This window comes from Corapipo altera, unplaced genomic scaffold (genome assembly GCF_003945725.1).
Source record: "Corapipo altera isolate COAL_440 unplaced genomic scaffold, ASM394572v1 174, whole genome shotgun sequence".
Taxonomy (NCBI): Eukaryota; Metazoa; Chordata; class Aves; order Passeriformes; family Pipridae; genus Corapipo; species Corapipo altera.
In genome coordinates, this window is record NW_020885022.1 from 702249 (window position 1) to 717372 (window position 15124).

The following is a 15124-nucleotide window of genomic DNA, read 5'->3' on the forward strand; positions in this document are numbered from 1 at the left end:
CGTGTGGATTAGTGTTGCTGCAGCAACAGGACTTTTGTAAGATGAGCCCGTTCTGGGGGAGCTGCTCCGGTTTGGGTGACTCAGGGCTCTGTCATGGGCTCGAAAGTGATTTGGCATCTGCTTCCAGCGCTTTGTCTTGGCATCACACGCGGGTTGGCTCGGAGTGCTCTGCCAGCAAAGGCTGGGAGGATGGGGGGGTGGGGGAGATGGAGCTCCTTCTCCTCTTGAGGGATGAAGTTGCTCACACGGGGTGTGTGCCCAGAACTGGGCTCCCCCCATTGTTCCTGCAGCAGATAGAAATGTTATGTTCAGCAGTGCCTGGTCAAACCAATGTCACCCTCAGTTTGGAAAACACAATCAAGGGATTTGCCGCGGGAGAGGATCTATTCTGCAGGGACCGGGAGAATATTATTCGACCGGGAATTTACATAAATGCATATGATTTGCATATGCAAATTCAGGCTCCCAGGCTGTGACCTCAATAAACACAGCAGGATTTTCAGCACTGGAAAACCTTCCCTCCAACACTGGGATTAGTTTGGAGAATCTTCCTCCAGGTTAGGGGGTCCTGGCAGGGCTGTACCTCTGTGTGTACACCCTGTGTGACCAAGGCCACCTCATCTCCCAGTGCTGCTGCCCCCCCATCCCTCCGGCCTGAGAACCATTCCCTCTGCTGAGATTCACCTTTCCTGTCTCCTTCCCCAAACCTGGCACCGATGGAGAGAAATGTTTCCTATCAGGGAGGAGGTGACAGGACACTCCATCCAGACTGGGGCATTACAGAAATCGAGGGAAGTAGAGACACCTCTCCCTGAGGCTGGTGGGGATGCTGGTCACACCCACGGGTGAGCCAAGCCCTCTCCAGTGGCTCCAAAGGGTGTCCCTTTGGAGAGGCCGGGTGGTGACTGACCCCAAAAAGTGCCAACTGTCTGGAAATCACCCACTATCAATCACAGCCTTTGCACTGAAAAGCAGCTTCCCAGTGCTCAGGCACTATGGAAATGTCCCACCGAACACCATGGATGGGAATCACCACATCTACCCAGTCCCACAGTTTGGGGTGTGATCTAAGGGGGATGCCTGGGCTGCATCTTTGGAGAGTCCTTCACTGTGCTCTGAGACCAGGACTGAAGTGCCAGGGGTGGCTCTGCTCCTGTAAACAGCCTGAAGTTACCACAAGAAGGGTGAGCCTGGCCAGGAGGGGCTGTGGTCACTTGGGCTGCCCATCCTGGGGCTGAGATCAAGACACCCAGTTCTGTCTCAGCAGGTTGAGCTGGATCTTAAAGTGTTTTATAGTTCATACAGCCAAATTGGATCTTCTGGAAACCAGATCTAGAAACTGGTGGTTTCTTGTGGTGAAAAATTAGACCTCTTTAGGCTGTGGCTGTTCTCTTTCCATGGAGAGCAAAGCAGCACTTGGAGTGGATGGTTCTGGGCTCTAGAAAGGTGTGAGACACAAACTGCCATGACTATTGCAGAAAATATCAACCCATGGGACACTCTGGGTCTGCTCAAAGGTCTGTGTAGATGGTGCTCTGCCTCCTTCACAGGTAACTCAGCTCTGTTTGGAAGCACCATGGGAAACAAGGCAAGAGGAAATTGTGGCTTTACCCTGTCCGTGCAGGTTCCAGCAGGGAGGGGATGTGGGATGTCCTGAGTAGAAGGCTGGCTCTGGACTGTCATGTTTAAGGACAGTGAGTGAAAATCACTCAGTGATTTTCTCACCCTGTGGTGTTTGTAGCCCCCACAGTTCCTCCTGGAAACATGTCCCACAATCTAATTACACATTTCCCTCAGACAGTTTCAATCCCAGGGGTCAATAATTCCCCTGAGCAGCAGCAACAAGCCTTGGAATGAATTAAACAGGAGACAGCTTGTGTGTGGGTCTTTGGGCCAGTCCAGACAGGACAAGATGTGAGAAATGTGCTTTACACCCTCTGAAGGAAAGAGGGACATGTATGGAGGGCTTTGAGACACTTCAGGATAGTGGGGGCTGGAGCACAGCTCCTCTTGGCACCTCAGTGAGGGGCTGGGCTGGATGTTCAGAGGGGGGTTCCCTTGATGCATCCCACCTCTGACACTGCATGCAGGGGGTGTCACTGCTCACAGGCTTGGATGGGAAACTCTGCTGACCCCAGAATTCTGGAAGTGATCATGGGCTAGTGAGAAGAGAGATATTTTGGGGCCTGTGCAGGGGAGGTGGCTCACTCTGAACAGGTGCCCTGTATGTAAATAACCAACTACCAAAAGCTGGAAAGAAGGAGGATGTGGGGATGTTTGGAGTTCCAGCATTGCCTTCCCAGGTAACCATGATGTGTGACAGGGCCCTGCTTTCTTGGGGGAGGCTGAACACCTGCCTGTGATGGGAATGTTGAAAGAATTCCTCACTTTGCCTTCCTTGTGTATGCAGCTTTGCTTTACCAATTAAACTGTCCTTATTTCAAACTGTGAGTTTTACACTTTTACCCTCTGATTCTCTCCCCCATCCCACCACCAGGGAACAGATTTGGTGCTTGGCTGCCTCCCTGGCTTAACCCACAACAGGTTCTTGCATCCTGAGCAACAAACTTCTTTTCCTCCCCACACTCTTGTCATCATCCCTGATCTGCAAGGTCTGTCCTGCATTGATGTGGAATTGCCTTTCTCCAAGTGGCAAATCCCAATGTTGTCTCTTCACTTAAGGCTTTCAGCCCTTCCAGTCCCTTGCTCCTGGTGGGCTGTTGCTGTGCTTTCCTCATTTTATAGAACTATTTTTTGGGAAATGCAATGATCAGATTGCAAAGAGACCTTGGGATGCAGCAATAAAAAATAAGTAATGACTAAAATAGTGACATGCTGATGTTTTCTGCTCAGAGAAAAAATCCAGCACAACTCCCAACAGACCTTTTCTTCATCTGTCACCCAACACGGCCCCAGAGATCTGGGCAAGTGAGAGAGCAACAGGGTGCAAATCTTGGAGATGTACATTCTACTGTTTATTACTGAGCACTGAAGTCCCAACTGCAAAGAACTGTCCATAATAATGGCTGTTCCCAGCGTAGAAAATCCAGCCTCTATCAATGCTGGGCAGATTTGGGATCCTTTCCTAATTTGCACTCCTTCATGGGCATTTCCAATCAGTCTGCCTGTTTATTATCCCCCTGGACAAATGTCACCCAGTCCCGTCCTCGGTGGCCCTGCCTTTGTGCTGGACCATCCAGAATGGTCCATTTGCAAACTCCATCACAGGATCACAGGATCTTCATGGAACCACAGGATGGTTTGGGTTGGAAGGGACCTCAAAGTTCATCCCATTCCAAACCCTACCATGGGCAGGGACACCTTCCACTAGACCAGGTTTCCTCTGTTCTTCCTGTTTCCTACTGTTCTCCCATTACAACCTTTTCTGAGTGTGTTTGACACTGTGTCCTTGCAAAACTCTACTGTAGAGTCCTCACCAATGTCAAAAATTACTTTTTTCATAATTTTTAACGGAAGATCTGATATGGAGTCATGGGAAATATCCTTTACTCACAGAGTTTTTGGTCAGGAATAGAGAAGTATCAATCTGAAAAATGAAACCTTTTCTTACAGGTTTATTACTACCAAGAAATTCCTTCTTTTTAATAATTTTTTCTTCTGGCCAGTAGCAGCTCTCTTGATCACAGCTGAGCTCAAAGCATCTTGGGGAACTTGGTGGAAGGATGGAGACCCTCTATCAGGTGATGCCATGTGTAAGGGAAGGCAAAACATATTCCTGGAGCCTGATATGACTCAGGAAACAAAGACTAAAAGCACAACCCCAAAGCAAATGTTCTTTGAAGATGCTTTCCCTACAGAGCAGTTTTCCAATGTAAGTCATTCCAGTGCTCAGGGGAGGTTTTTTTACACCCAGTTGCTCATTTCTCGTGGGTTACCAGTGAGCCTTGAATTCGCAACATTAAAAACCACATCAGAAAGCTGATTTTCCAGTTTGCCTGTGGTTTCCACCCCATGGCAAAGCCAACACACACCTTGAGCCAAGGTCTCGAGGCTCAGGGTGGAACTCCAGGGCCTTCTCCTCCAAACCCCAATCCATGGACGAGCCTCCCCAGCTGTCACCCAGCCACGTTTCCCAGCCCAGCTGGAACAAAGGGCTGCTGGGCTGAGAGGATTTGGGGAGAAGCACAACTAAACCTCAGGCTGGGTTGGACACCAAGACTCACAACTGAACCATCAAGACCTGCACACTGCACCAAACATTTTGTTGTGATTCAAACCACAATCCCTTGAGCCAGGTCTCCTGGACCAAACTGAAGCAGTTCCTTCAGGAAGGTGGAGCAGGAGTTAGGGAAGGAAGGTGGGGCAGCATTAGGAGCAGTGGGATGGTGGGAGGCACCACCACAACAAGGCACATCTGCCTCAGCCTGGGCACATCTGCACTGCACGGAGTGACATCGTTCCTGAACATCTGGGAAGACTCTTCTGAGTCCTCTGGGCACGAAAGGCTGGTTTTCAAGAACTTCAAGGACTAGACCATGGAGCGTGAAGGTGATGGTGCTGCCACCAGTGTGTCTCCCTGGTGTCTGGCTGTTCCTTATTCCTTCTAGAGCCTTTGGGCAACTCACTTCTCTGCTCAGAGCCTGGAGAAGGGTTGTCACCAAGGTATGAGATCTCTGTTCACAACGAGATTGTGAAGACCACAAACACTGGACATGGGGAGGGGCTCCTTTAGGGGCTTTGGTAGAACTTAAGCCTCCAAAACTTCAGTTGTGAGCATTGCACCACTGTTTGAGGCACAGGCTCCCTTTGTGTAGGGGCTTAAAATCGGCTTAAAATCAGCTTCCAGACCTTTTCAGTGCTCTCACTTAACCAAAGAGAAGCAGCAGAACATGCCCCACCAGAGCCACAAATGAGATCTTTGTTTCTGCAGATCTTATTTTTAGGAGATTTACAGGGAAAAAAAAAAAAGAGCAAACTGAAATGAAAAGTGAAAATGTCCAGACAGGCCTGGCTTGGTGTTCTGCATTAACCACTTTGTCAAACAGACATCAGGGAGATTTCATTAAAAACTTATTGAAGGTGAGTTGGTTGTACCCAAACCTAATGAGGCCAGAGCACATCCCATGCAATAATCAGTCAGAATTTAAAAAAGACAAGTGAAATCTTTTGAAACAACAAAACCAAAAAAACCCCAAACCCATAAGTATTGAAAGCATCAGCAGTGGTGGGAAGTACATATTAGGGAATGAAGTGAAAAGCAGATCAGTGATTAGGGATTTGCAGAGCTGAGATCTGGGATGTCTGTGCTGTTGGTTGAAATCTGGGATGGAGCTGAAATGGGAACTCCTACAAGAAAATCAATAGTTTTGTGGTGTTTGTGGATGACCTGCACCCAGCTCTGTTGTACAGGAGTCCTCCCATGGACTGCAGGCATTTCAGCTGAGACCATTGTCCTGCTCTGCCGCCTTCATCCAGGGAACAAAACTGGCACTGGGCTCATTTTACACCTCTGCAGGTAAAACCTGAGCTGCAAATGTGCCACTGGGAGTAAGGAAACCAGCCAAGTCCTGGTATGTCCTGTGGGAGGGGAGGAGGAGGGAGTGAGGGGCTCAGTGACACTTGTTAGGACTCCACCAGAGCTGTGAAAAACTCCTGTGACATCTTTCAAGGATCACTGCAAATTTCCACATTATGAGCCTTCACAATTTCTAGAAAGTAAGTGCAGGAAAATTGGATGACTATGGGACATAGAAATAGGATCAGAATAAAAAAAAAAATCACTATTTTATCACCTAACACTGGCCCCTCCTACCTTAAACTTGGAGTGTCTACTTGTTGAAAAGGTGGAGGAAGGTCCCCTGTGCCTGAGCCAATGTGATGCCAGAGGGGAGCAGGGAAAGTGTTTCTCATTCAAAGGTGAGAGTACTGGGAAAGGTGCCAGTTAGACTTGATTAGATTTGTTAGATTAATTAAATACAGACAGGTTCAGCAAATTGTGAGAAAGACAAATTAGCAAATTAGCAAATCAGGAAACCTTATTTCTTCAGCAAAGGAATGAAAGGCTTGGGCTCCGTTATCTGAGCAAATTTGCTTTTCAAAGTGTGTTTCTTCCCTGTGTCAGAGGTGGCCAAGAAGCTGCACTGACAGTCCTGGGGACCAACAGCTTTGTTGTTATGGGGGAATATTCCAATTTCCAGGCCTGGGCAGTGGGAACCCTTTCAGCCAAGGCTCCTGGTTCCTTTCCTGGGGGGCTGTGGGTGTTTTCCTGGCTCACCTGCCCCAGCACTGCCTGTGTGCCTGCTGGGGGTGTGATCTGGGGACAGGAATCCTCTGGCTGTCAGGGAACACGTGTCAGACAGGGCAGATGATGTGGATTTGTAAACCACCACTGTCTTACCCTGTGCTTTACAAACACCTCCTGGTTTGGGGTTCCTGGAATTTTTAAGGAGTCCTGGCTATGCTCCCAGTCAAATGACAAGAAAGAGAGGGCTCCTGGGGTGGGACAGCTGAAGAAGTCTCGGGATAAATGTAGTTCTGAGCTTTCTTTCCAGGTACTAGCACAGGAAAAGCTACAAATCCCAGTGCCCAGGTAGTGCTAAAAGGGCACCAACTGTTAGTCACAGCACAGTGTTTGTCAGCCTGTGCCCCGTCCAGACACGGCCTTTACCCTGAAAACTTCAACCAAACAACCTCAGGTAACACATCCTGATATCAAAACCTTTCATTACATCCAGCACCACTGCAATATTACCTACAAACCTTGAAACCGCTTCCATTTTTAGATGCAAAATGAACCTCAGATCAGGTCAGCAAAAATGAGACTATATCTAAGACTAAAATTAAGCTTAGGGTAATTTAGGGAACATGAGCTGTGACTATCTGTATATGGGATTTGTAAATTTTACAGCCAAGTGCCTGACAAACCCTTCCCATTTCAGGCCCTCTAGGAAAATCTCTGATAGATCCACTGAGTGGAGTTGGGAACTGAAGAACAAGGCTGTGGAGCAGGAGCAGATGAACACCAAATTTGTCTCATCAAAACAACAGTCAGTGAAGAACAGGTGTCTGGTCTGGAGTCACTGGCTGCTCCATCTCCCAGGGGAGGAGAAGGACCAGGAGATTTCATCCCTTCCAAGATCTGACCTGAGGGACTTTCTGGAGCTCTGCTTTACAGAGAGGCAGCAGCAGAAAATCCTTGGGGATTTTCACACAGCAGGATCCTCCCCTCCTGGGACAGATGTTCCATCCCAGTTCCTTTGCTGTGGGTCAGTATTTTGAGATGCAGCTCATAAATGCTTAGAGCTCTGCCAGGTTGAACCAAATTTCCACCATAAGCTCCCTTTAGAGCCATTGCCTTCAGGAAACTGGGAACAGGACTGTGCTTGAACAAAGAAGAAACGCCAGATCACTGGATTTTTATGTCCAGATTCCACTCTATCTCCTGAGACATGATCATCATCACATGGACACAAATAAAATCCATGAATCCATCTTCTAAAAACTTTATAATGTTGTAAAAATGATAATAGTTACCAGAAGGATTTCTTGAAAGAGGAAAGGCCTTGACTTCCATCAAGGACTGTGGGTATGTCCACGTTGGTGAACAGCTGGACTCTGAATCCAGAGTTCTTTCTATTTGAATGCTCAAAAGTGTTCCATATTTGATGTGCTGTCACATTTTAAACAGCCAAACGCCGGTCAGTGGGAAGAGGGCAACCAGCAGCTGCCAAGGCTCCTACTAGAGGTGCCAAGGATGTTTCACTCAGGCCTGGCAAAAGTCTGAGAATGGGCTCAAGTGGAGCCAGATTGGCACAGGCACAACTTGGGCTCAACACAAGGCACGACAGTCAGAGGGACAATGGCAGAGTGTCAGCAGCGAGCCAGAGCTCAGAACACCCCCTGACCCAGCTGAGAGGGGTTTTGTGTGTGCCAGGGGGGCCCTGCACTGCTCACACTGAGGGTCTGGGGCAGAGGCACCAACAGCTCCAGTGCCTGGGCAGCACATGAGAGGGGTTTGAGGAGGACTGGGAGAGCTGCTGGTGAGCCTTGGGCACTGAGATTGGCAGCATGTGTCATATGGAGATATTTTTCAGCTGGTACATGACAGAGATAACTTAAAATGCTGTGCATCACATCTGCATGTCCTCAATACGCAGCACAGTTCTTTAGTCTTTATTATTTTGTGCTTAGTGTTTGGTTTTTAGCTCTTTAAAACAGGTTGCCCAGACATTTTCCTGCCTTTCCATGCAAAATCCAACCAGGCAGTGTTTGACCTGGCAGTGGAAGGGCCTGATGAACATCACTGAGACCCTTTCACCAACGTCAGGTGACAGACAACCCTCTCCCTCCTGCTTCCCAGCCCTGGGGAGAGTGTTCATCTGTCCCCCAGGACAGCAGTGGAAATCAAATATCCTCAGAGTGTCAGGAAAGGATGAAAGTGTAACTTAGAAGTGATTTGGTGATTTAAGAGTCATGTCCCCTGGTGCTCAGGCTGCCCAGGTCTGTTCCCTGCCTGCAGGAGGGGCTGGAGGCACCTGCCCCTGGCTCCCACACCCAGCAGAGCAGTGACCAAGCTGCAGGAGCAGGAGAGACACTGGACCAAGACAGAGGCATGAGAAGGACGAGCCATGAGCTGCCCTGGCCTGGCTGGGGTGGCAGTCACTGCTCAGAGCAGGACACCCCTCAGCACCAGCCCTGAGTGGCCAAGGCTTCATGCAGCTAAATGCTGTAAATGCCCCAGGACAGCTCCTCCTGGCTCAGACCCTGCAGCAGGGAGGGTCCCCTCAGGAACGAGCCTTTAACATCCCAAACATGCCCTTTGTTGGACTGTTTGGCACTGGAGAGAAAAGGTCAGCTCTGTCCTGCCTGTAAGAGCCCTGCAAGAAGCCCCAGGCTGCTGCTGAACACCCTCAGCCTCCTCCTGGCCACACTGCATGAGCCCAGGTCCCACCAGCTTTCCTGGGGGGCCACATGGCCCAGATCCTTGGAAGCACCCACTGCCATTCTCTACATGAGCTGGCAGGGGGACACATCCCAACACAGCACTGCCAGTGCCCCAGATGCCACAAAGAGGGTTCCAACTCCCCTCCAGCTGCTGCCCATGGTCCTGCTCCCAGTGCAGCCCAGAGTTCCCTCTGTCTGAGATGAGCCCAGCTGTGAGTTCCTGCTGGTCACCACCATCCCACTCCCTGCCTAGCTGGGCTGGTTTGGAGTTCCTGCCTGACCACACCAAGGTGAGTGCTGGGGAAGAGAGGCAGCAGGTGGGACAGCTGGCATGGGAATGCTCTGGTGTGTGGCCCCCAACAGCCCCAGCCAGCTGTGAGGGTATCAGGGGGCCAGAAGTACCACCTCAACTCCCAGTGCTCTTCCATGGGCCCCTTCAGCAGGTGCTTCACTTTGTCAAATGCTCCTTGTGATGAAGTCAGATGAGAAACAACCAGTTTGCAATTAAACTGCCTCTTAAAGCTCTTTGTGACCACTTAAACTTACTTCCAAATTTAGTTACAAGATTGGTACCAGAGATTTCTGACTGAAGGGCAGAAACACTTGCAAGTCTTTGTGTGAGTCAGAGCCCCTCTCCCTGTGCTCATGTGGCTCCAGGCTTGTGCTGGCCCCACAGGACAGAGTTGACCCTGGAGCTGGGACACTCCAGGAGACAGGAGTGGTTAGATTTGGAGGGACTAATTCTCTGACATTCAGGAGAATGTGAAATTTCTGATTGCTCTGGAGTTCCAGTGGCATTTTGAAGCTCTTGCTGAACTGTGCCATGGCAGGGGTGGAATGGAATCATCTTCAAGTCCCTTCCAACCCAGATCATTCAGGGATTCTATGCAGGGGAGAGAGAAAACCAACAAGAAATGCCACCTGGCCCTGGGAAGCCTCTGCCAAGGCCTGGGGTGTGCTGGGGTTCCCGAGGCTGTGCACCCTTGGAATCTCTCCCCTGGCAGTGGGCAGGGCTGGTGAATCTGCTGCTCAGGACAGGAGGTGAATCTGAACTCCAGCTTGAGAACCTCTTGCTTTCATGGCACGGCCTAACCCTCCTATGCAGGTGGTGACATGGATTCCCACTGGCCAGGCCTGGCTGTGGGAAATGCTGAAGGAAACCTTTAAACCCCCAAAAGCCTTTCAAAGCAAGGGGACAGCTGAAGGACACCAGGTAGAGTCGCCTCAGACTGCAGCTACTGATGGTTCTCACATATGGGTTTTCCCTTACGAGGAAGCTGCTCTGGGACTAGTGGGAACATGTTTTTTAAGTTTCTCTCTACCTCTTTCTCAGGGTCCAAGGCCACTGGGATCCTCAGGCAGCTGCCAGAGCCTCCAGTTTCCCCCCAAAACATTCCTGAGGGACAGAAATAAAATGCAACAACTTAGGAAGGACAAAGCCATTCTTGCAGTTGCTGAGTCACCTGCTGAGAGACAAGGGAGTGCTGGATGGGGAGATGCACCCTGCCACAGCTATGGGCAGTGACCCACAAATGCCAAGTCCTGAGGAATGATGACAGGAGTGGGGCTCAATCTTCTGCTCCCTGTTTACACCAGTGACTCCAAACCTTTCTCCTCTCTCCAGGCTGGAGACACAGCAGGGGTTTTCAAGACTTTTTAGGGAATGATGTCCATGGAAGAGGAGAGCATTTGGTGTTCCTTCTCAGTGCATGGGTGGAGCTGTCTCTCTGATTGTGCTCCTCAGCTCCTGCAGGTGCATCAACAACCTGGGAGCAATTTCAGGTTGTTTCCTGGGCCTGCACTGACACAGCTCTGCCCATAGGCTGCATTTCCAGCTAAATTCCCCCAGCAAAGCTGTGGGGCCACCCATCAGCCTCTCCATACCCTGTCTTTCACACCTTCATACCCCCAACCCCAGTGACTCAGACATGTCCTGCCTTCCCTTGTGTCATCAGGGGCTTTGGGATTAAACAAATGACTGCAGGTGTGATTGGTGTCATCCCATCCCTCCTGTTGGTCCCTACAGAGGCTCTTGGCATGACCCATGACTGCTGTCCGTGGATCTGGGGTGCCAGCCATGGCCCTGCTGCCCACTTTGCCTCCACTGCTGAGGGTCAGGATGAGTGGCAGTCCTGGTCTCCACGGCCTCTCCACATCTCCCCATCTCTTCCTTCTCTGCCTCTCTTTCAGCAGCAGTAACCCAGACAGCCCAAGAGTTGGACACGCATCTGAGGGAGCTTTGTTGGCCTCAGCCCCTCCTGTCAGCACTCCCACAAGCAGCATTTCACTGACCTTTTCCCATCTGTGCCCCATTTGTTCCTTTGCTCTGCTCTAATAGGATGGGAGCATGTGAAGAAGGGTTGGACCTGTGTCAAAATACCTCCCCTGCTCACTGAAGGTTACATCCAGTCTGTGCCACCCCTGGACCTCACTCAGTGCTGGTTGGAGGGGGACAGGGAGATGTCAGGGGATTGCCAACAACCAGGCTGGTCTGAAACCCCCCTCTTGGCTCTGCAGCCTCACTGTCCTGCTGCCACCAGTGAGCTTGGACACTGAGCTCTGGATTTGCACCACAAACCCCTTCCCTTTGCGTGTCATCTCTCCACACTGTGCCCTGTGCCCATAGCTGGTGGGGTGACCCCTCTGCTCTGCTCAAAGAGCTTCACCACAGAGGCCAAGGTAGAACCCACCTCTGATGTGATGGTCAGGAGCTGGAGGGCTGCAGTTGGGTTTTCCTCCCTCCAGACAATGTGACCAGATGGCCACATCCTTCCCCAGCCCCTCAATAAAATTACAACTCTACAAACCCTCATCAGGTTCATCCTGTTGCCTTTCCCCCTCCACCACGCTGTCACCGAGGCCATCCTTGCTGGCCATTGTCTGGAGCAGCTGGATTGTTCCAGCCACCCCCAAACCCATTTCCAAGGTGCTCAGACCCTGGTCTTATTGCCCTTCTTTTCCTGGGTCACATCCAGACACTTCCTCATCCCCACAGGAATAAACATTTTTCCTGTTTATGTCCCACAGCAGAAATTGTTTTGATTTTGCTGTGAAAATATTCCCCACGCAGCAGGAAAACCCCCAGCAAGGTTATCCCATCAGGACTGGGCACTGTCTGTCAGCATCCCTGGGGTCCTACCAGGTGAACAGTCCTCCTGGAGGTGTCATATTTAGCTGGACTGGGTTTAGCTGAGGGTGAGGAAGCCCAGGGGATGCCCAGTCCTGCCTGGCCTGGTGGGGTGTAGAAGCCCAGCACAGGGGACTGGACTGATGCTGTGCCCCATCTGTGCTTCCCTCCCCCTACTCTGGGGCATGTTGAACCCTGCAGTTGAGGCTCATCCCCCAAAGTCTGCTCTGTGCTGCCTAAAGATCAGAGGTTCAGGAAGGCAACTGGGAAAGGATATTTTTTTAAGTGTATATCACAGCATGTAGAGGCCACTGCATAACCCTCAACTGCCCAGAGCAGGCATCGAAAGCCTTCAGTGGGACTGAAGGAGACATTTCATCCCTGTGAAAGCTGTGGGAAGCTTTGTCTCTGCAGCCGGGGAGCCCTGGCCCAGATATTTCTGCCTCCTGCTCCCTCAGCCTCCACAAAACCTCTAAAACCCCCCAGCATTTGCCACCTCAGCCCTACATGGGGCACCTCACCACATCTCTCCGGCACAGCAGAGACTCTCTGGACCTTTGATGTTGCCAGAATCTCTAAAAAATACGCAAAGCCTGGGTCTGTTGCCTGAAATTCCAAGGAGAGCGTGTTCACCGCCCTGCCTTCCGTGGCTGCTGCCGTGCCCCTGGTGCCTGTGTCTGACATCTCTGTATTGTTCATTTGGGGTGAACTCCTGGGGGTTTGGAGGAGGTGAGGGCTTGGGGCAGACACCTGTCTGCAGCCTTTTCCCCTGAAAACAGGGACAGACATTGGCTCACAGGGACATTTTTGCTTCACAGGTTAAACCAAACCCTTTTCTTCAAGAAGGTTTTGCTTGGAGAATCAAAACCCTCCTTGATTCGAGCTTTAAATCCTGCTTTGTATCAAAGCCTGGGGCAGGTAAGGAGCTGGTGACACCCTGGGAGAGCTGATGGCACAGCAAGGTCTCAGTGCCCTGTGCAGCTCCTGCCCTCAGATCCAGCCCTGCCGTCCTGACCTGTTCCACCTCCGCGGTGCCGACACGCGGGTCCCCGGAGGAAGGAGACAAGGGATGTGAGGGATGTGAGGAATCAAAGTGCTGCTCTCTGTGATCCAGGAGCCTCTCCTGCCCCGGGCTGAGGCCCTGAAGTTTGGCAGCCACGCTCAGGGCGAGGAAATCATTTAATTCTTCAGGAAAACCTGCTGTGATTTAGCCATTTCATGAACCTGCGGAGCCTTTAAACGCTTCCTGAGCGGGGACTTCTTATTGTGTTCTCAGTCTTTCTTCACTGGAACGGCACATTTTCATTCCCGTAGCCCACGGTAATGAATGGATTATTATAAAAAAAATGCACCTTTTCCCCTTCTGATTCCTAAATATCCCCAGCCATGGCAGCCCATCCCCAAGTTCATTCCCACCTACTTCTTGCCATCTCCATGTTGGCACTGAAAGGATCGAATTCTGTCATAAAAATAGAGACTTTTCTGGAAAGGTGAAAATAACCCAAGAATCTCAATAGCACCAAATTCCACCATCTCCCTCTTTGCCCTATGGATCCTCAGGCTCACAGCCCCTACCTACACACAGAAACTCCGGGAGAGATATTCCAAGGAGAAATCCAACATAAAGGGAAAAATGAACCGAAATATTCTGTTATGCAACTCGCTGTCTGCTGGGTTTAGACAACCTGAAATGTTTGATTCGATATTTTTTGTTCTAAAGTGCTTCCAATTGCATTTTGTTACTGTATTTATTTCTGTGGTGTTCTATTTATTTTTAAAATAAGTAACTCAGGTTACTTATCAGCCCCATTCTAAGATATAACCAATTCTTTTAAAAATTATTATTGTCATTGGTGCAAGGAAATTAGTGCCATTTCCATAATTAAAATGAACAAAATCCATCTTTGAGGAATTTTACTAAGGAATATTTTCTCAGGTGCCATTTGTGTTCTGGGCTTATTTGCTGGACTAAATTCACATGACAGAATGCAACAAAAGAAGAGAAAGAAGTCCAAAAAATGCAGCAGCCAAAAAGAAAATAGAATTAAATTATTTTTTTTTTTTAAGGCTTGATCGCAGTTTAATAGAAAGGAGGAAAATTCCTGTGACAGAGTCATGAGAGAGACAAAATTCCCATTGCTCAAGGAAATAAAACCTCATCCTTCCCCATCTCAACCAAAAGCCTTTCGCTCCAGTGCCGAAAATGGAGAAACTAAGAGTGGTGGGGAAGCCTCCATTTGTGCAAAGGGAAACCCTTTCAAAATAACCCCCAAACTTTTCATTCATTTCATTAATTGCAGATCAAATTATGCTCAGAATCAACTGGCTCAGCAGGGCAAGTGGTGAAAGGGAACCTGCGTCCACACAGCCCCCATGGCTAATAATTAATTAATTCATTAATCAATCATAGCAAGAGGGAAGGGCGGCGGGGGGAGGAAGAAATCTTACCACCAAATTGGGTACCCGGCTAAGACCTTTGTGCCATTGAAGAGAAAAGACAGAATTAGTCCAAGCAGGTGGTAATCCATCAGTCCAGGCTGGTGCAGGGGGAAAATCTCGGCGAAGTTTTCAGCAAAACATGAAGTGCCAGAATGAAGGATCCCCCTCCTTGCAGGAAAAAAAAAAAAAAAAGGGATCAAAAGAAGAGTTAAGCCAAGTCCAAGTCCCTGGTGGTGCGGGGTGACTTTCTGGCTTGTCAGAAACACACCTCTCCAAGCCTTTCCCCCGTAGATCATCCAAAAGCGTCTATTAAAAAGTGCAGGGCTCGGGGATGTCAGCAGGCGGCCAATCAGGGCCCAAGGTGAGGGATGAGTCTCAGCCCAGGGCTGTCAATCACCTCCTCCCCCTCCACCCCACAACTTTGTTCCGAGCCCTGGCTGCCACACAAACCCTCTGTGCACCAGGCTTTACTGGGGCACTCACATTTGGGGGGTTATTTTGTATTTTAATTTTTTTCAAAATTTTTTTCCCCCCAATTGTACTCGGAGCCCGGGATGCTCAGCCCCTGCTCACCAGGACTCTGCAAGGTAAGGGTGAGGGGTGGCCGTGGTGAAGGGTTGAGTGGTGGCTGTGACTGACCTCCATCAAGCTGGG

General features: G+C 49.9%; 1 protein-coding gene across 1 annotated transcript in view; it reads right to left on the reverse strand.

Annotated features, from left to right (window-relative positions):
- WNT3 (Wnt family member 3) overlaps window positions 1–14763 on the reverse strand; it is a 43651-nt gene extending 28888 nt beyond the window's left edge. Inside the window, exons 1-2 of the mRNA XM_027667909.1 lie at window positions 14739–14763; window positions 14480–14638 (exon numbers count right to left, since the gene is read on the reverse strand). Coding sequence (XP_027523710.1) covers window positions 14480–14559 — 80 coding nt within the window. The 5' untranslated portion in view covers window positions 14560–14638; window positions 14739–14763. The remainder of the gene's footprint in view (window positions 1–14479; window positions 14639–14738) is intronic.
- Window positions 14764–15124: the final 361 nt, after the last annotated feature.